The following is a 4,371-nucleotide window of genomic DNA, read 5'->3' as shown; positions in this document are numbered from 1 at the left end:
TTAAAGAAATCATAATATAACACGTACCTAGCTAGATTACTTACTAAAAGTTCTAAGACTCCATTCCTGGTCTATCCCCGGCAAAGACAGACTATAGACAGACACACAGACCCTTTGTTTCTCTCCCTCCTGCCAGCTTTTGAAAGTATCTTGTCTCCTTATTAGTCATTTTGGTCAGGTGCCAGCGAGGTTACCTTAAGCTTCTTAACCCTTTACAGGTGAGAGGAGCTTTCCCCTGGCCAGGAGGGATTTCAAAGGGGTTTACCCTTCCCTTTATATTTATGACAGGCCCAATGGCCTGTGATGGGATGTTAGATGGGGTGGCATCTGAGTTACGACAGAGAATTCTTTCCTGGGTATCTGGCTGTTGAATCTTGCCCAAAAGCTCAGGGTTTAGCTGATCACCATATTTGGGGTCGGGAAGGAATTTTCCTCCAGGGCAGATTGAAAGAGGCCCTGGAGGTTTTTCGCCTTCCTCGGTAGCATGGGGCATGGCTCACTTGCTGGAGGATTCTCTGCTCCTTGAAGTCTTTAAACCATGATCTGAGGACTTCAATAGCTCAGACGTAGGTGAGAGCAGGAGGGGGTGGCTGAGATTCTGTGGTCTGCGTTGTGCAGGAGGTCAGACTAGATGATCATAATGGTCCCTTCTGACTTTAATATCTATGAATCTATGAATATCACAGGCCAAAGAATCCACCCGATGATTCCTGCATGCAGCCCAGTAACTTGTGGTGAAGCTAGTACATCTCTCTGAGAACATCCAATCTCTATTGAAAGACCCTGAGCCCCGGGGAAGTTACTAAGCCTGTGACGGTTCTCTTGAACTGGTTAATTCCATCTTAGTTCCAGTAGCACAGTTGCATCTTATTCACAGTTTGCACTCTGAAGGCTTCAACTTCCAGCCACTAGCACTTGTTTTGCCTTTGCCTGCCAGGATCAAGAGCCCTGCAGTAGTTGATATCTTATCACTTTGTCCTTACACCCCTGGATCCAGGCTTTCGTTAATCTGAGCTCCTCGATATTTACCACCCAAGCAATGTTTCTATCAGCTCCAGACCTTGTCATCCATTCCCAAAGGAGTTGCACCCCGTGAGCCAGAGTGGAGTGTGGCATCTCATACGTGTACAGTATCTGTTCATCCCATCTGATATGTTTTATTGACAGGACAGACGTTGTTGTGAAACTTGCAGAGGATGGTCCTGCAGGGCAACCTGTCAGCTCCTAACGGCACAGGCTCTGATCCATCAGTGTTCTTCCTGACAGGCATCCCAGGGCTGGAAGCTCTGCACCCCTGGATCTCCATCCCCTTCTGCTCAATGTTCACGGTGGCCCTTCTAGGAAACTTCACTCTCTTGTATGTTATCAAGACAGAGCCCTCCCTCCATCAGCCCATGTTCTATTTCCTCGCCATGCTGGCCGTCATCGACCTGGTTTTATCCACTACCACCGTGCCGAAAATACTGAGCATCTTCTGGTTTAATTCCAGGGAGATCAGCTTTAATGCCTGCCTGGTGCAGATGTTTTTCCTTCACTCGTTCTCCACCCTGGAGTCTACTCTGCTGCTGGCCATGGCCTTCGACAGGTACGTGGCCATCTGCAACCCCCTGAGATACTCCACCATCCTGACCAATTCAGTGATACCAAAGATCGGGCTGGCGGCTTTGGCCCGAGCTGTTCTGCTAACGGTCCCTCTGCCCTTCCTCCTCAGGAGGTTGCCCTACTGCGGGTCACACGTTATCTCCCATTGCTACTGCGAGCACATGGCCGTGGTGAAGCTGGCCTGTGCCAGCACCAGGGTCAATAATGTCTATGGGATCATCGTAACTGTCTTCATCGTGGGGCTGGATCTGATGTTCATCTCCCTATCGTATTTCAACATCCTAAGGGCTGTCTTAAGCCTGGCATCCAAGGAAGAGCAGCTCAAGGCTTTCGGCACCTGTGGCTCCCACCTTTGCGCCATCTTAGTATTCTACATCCCTGTGGTCCTCTCCTCAACAATACACAGGTTCGGGCGCCATGTCGCCCCACACGTACACATCCTGCTGGCTAATTTCTACCTCCTCTTTCCTCCCATGATGAACCCCATCGTGTATGGTGTGAAAACCAAACAGATTCGTGACCGGGTGCTTCTCCTGTTCTGTGGGAAAAGCTTCTAGGCTGAGCAGGAGGGGGCTGCTGAGCAATCAGGAAGCAGAGGATGCAGGAGAGGTTTTCTGAGTAACTTAGTCAGCATGGTTTTGGGGGCTTTGTGTACGCTGGGATGGGAACCCCACCTCTGATTCACAGGGAGCTGTACACCGTCCCCTACACGAGCTTAGCGCTGCTGGCCGGAAGGTGATCTTGGCCGTGACCTTGTCCTTACTTTGCCCCGTGTGTGGAGCGTGAAAAGGAGTGTGAAGGCTCCTTGCACCTTCTCTTTCTTTGCTGGAATCTGGCCTTTGTTAGTGACACACCCAGCCACGGCCAAGGACGTCCATGCTGGAGGAACAAATGCTTTATCTGCCCCTGAAATTCAGTCAGCTCTGAGATGGAGCAACACACCAGGACATTTTGGCCCCAGAAGAAGTGCTGAGTGCTGGGCTTTTCTATCTCAAATGTGCCACCATGGAAGGTGCTGGGTACCAACTTTTCTAGGTGAAATCTGGCCTTCATTGTGGTGTCTGAACATTTGAGATTCTGTCCCCAGTTGTTTAACCCTACCCCACAGCAGCACAATGCACTAGGTCGAGAGAGGGGCGTGAGGAAGGCTGGATCTGCCTGAAAGTGGACTTCAAAATTCCCCAAATTCTCACTGGAGTGATCTCAGATGTTAGCATTTAGGCTTGTTTGTCAGCCTGAGATAGAATTTTGGTGTTGACTTTTTGATACTCTTATATCTTATACTAATATGTGTGAAGAACAATGAAGAAAGACACTGTGTGTTGCATTCCCCACCAGATGGGGCTTTTAGTACAATGGGAAAAGATAAGGGATTCAGCTAAATTGTTACTGGGCATGGTGGGAATGTCATATCAGAGCACACACTTAAAGACGGCCTCAACTCCTTATCTCAAGGCAAGGTCAAGCAACCAGTTAGGATGGGCAAGAGAGGATGTGGGGCGGAGGTGAGGGAGGCATAAGAAACACTAAAAACCGAAGAAAGGCCTGGCCTTGGCCAGAACACAACCTCACTCCTTCCCCCTCCCATGCGGTACAAAAGGGGTGGGATGAAGACCCTAGACTCACAACCCTCCAAAACGGAACATGACCCTAAGTTGTAAGGGGTATAACTAGGGGCATGCGCTGCAGGTATATTTGGGCCTGCTAAGGAGGAGCAGCGGGAATGGGGAATAGGGAATGGGAAATGGGGAATGGAGGTGGGGAATGAGGAACAGGGACAGAGGCAAGGCTCTGCGGCATCAAAGCTGGGAAGGGGGACGTGGAGTAAACACTTTGAGGTGTGACAGCTGGGAACAGAGCACTGGGGAACAGACTCTGCCGGCGTGTAAAGCTATGGACGTGTTTGCTTGGATAAACATGCCTGTGCTTCGGACTTCTGGTCTTCTGCTTTCCGTCTGCGTGGCAAGAACCAGGGCAGAGGGTGAACGGACAGCTAACCTCAGGCACAAAGTATTCAGAGTCCACTTTCTGATACTGACAATAAATAAATGAAACAGAGTACTCTGTGTGTGTGTGTGTGTGTGAGTACTCTGTGTGTGTGTGTGTGGATCTATAAAATACTCAGGAAAAAGTCTTGGTCTGCTTTGCCATCGCCTTTGTTCCTGTTGCCTAATATATATTGTACAGCATATAGATATATATCACATTAATAATATGTATTATGGGCACCACATAGATACTAGGATGCATTTAGGAATGGTGGGAGGGCACCGTCAGGGTAAGGTGAATGCCGTATCGCTGCACGGCATGGCTCTTTGGAGATTGGTATCGTATCGATCTTTTCCCTGCACCATATTAATAAACCAGACTGACATTGGCTATTTGTGCTCTTGAGTATATTTCATAACAAAATAATGAACCAAAGTGTGGTGAAACGATATAATTGATCAACAGTTCCAGAGAGTTTGAATCACCACCCAGAGATATCACTGCAGAGATCCTATGGGCCATTTTCTCTGGAAAACTTCTGTTTTCTGTCACCCTGTGGGGTAGCATAAAGAGAAACGGTTTCTCGGCCCTCCATGACAAAGCTCCACCGTGGCTCCCCACCCCCAGCTGACGCCCTTTCCCCATAGTGCAAGGGGGGCATGGGTGGAGTTTGGAGGACGATGGGGGTGCTGCCCCTCAAACTGCAAAGGTTCAGCCATCCCACTGAACAGATCGAGTCACAGCCCCCACCCTGGGCAGGCCCCCTCCCAGTCCCAAGGC

The 4,371-nt window shown here is 49.5% G+C and overlaps 1 protein-coding gene across 1 annotated transcript; it reads left to right on the top strand.

Moving 5' to 3' along the window:
- The first annotated feature begins 1,196 nt into the window (after positions 1 to 1,196).
- On the top strand, positions 1,197 to 2,159 carry LOC142068677 (olfactory receptor 52K1-like). The gene has a single exon (XM_075118469.1). It carries the CDS (start codon positions 1,197 to 1,199, stop codon positions 2,157 to 2,159), a length of 963 nt encoding a protein of 320 aa, XP_074974570.1.
- Positions 2,160 to 4,371: the final 2,212 nt, after the last annotated feature.

Source organism: Caretta caretta, chromosome 1 (assembly GCF_965140235.1).
Source record: "Caretta caretta isolate rCarCar2 chromosome 1, rCarCar1.hap1, whole genome shotgun sequence".
In the NCBI taxonomy this organism is placed as follows: Eukaryota; Metazoa; Chordata; order Testudines; family Cheloniidae; genus Caretta; species Caretta caretta.
Note: the sequence above shows the minus strand (reverse complement) of the source record. Positions and strands in the feature narration are given on the sequence as shown.

What these genes read in the sequence shown, in the direction of transcription:
- LOC142068677 (XM_075118469.1), top strand. Translation starts at nt 1,197, where the DNA reads ATGGTCCTGCAGGGCAACCTGTCAGCTCCTAACGGCACAGGCTCTGAT.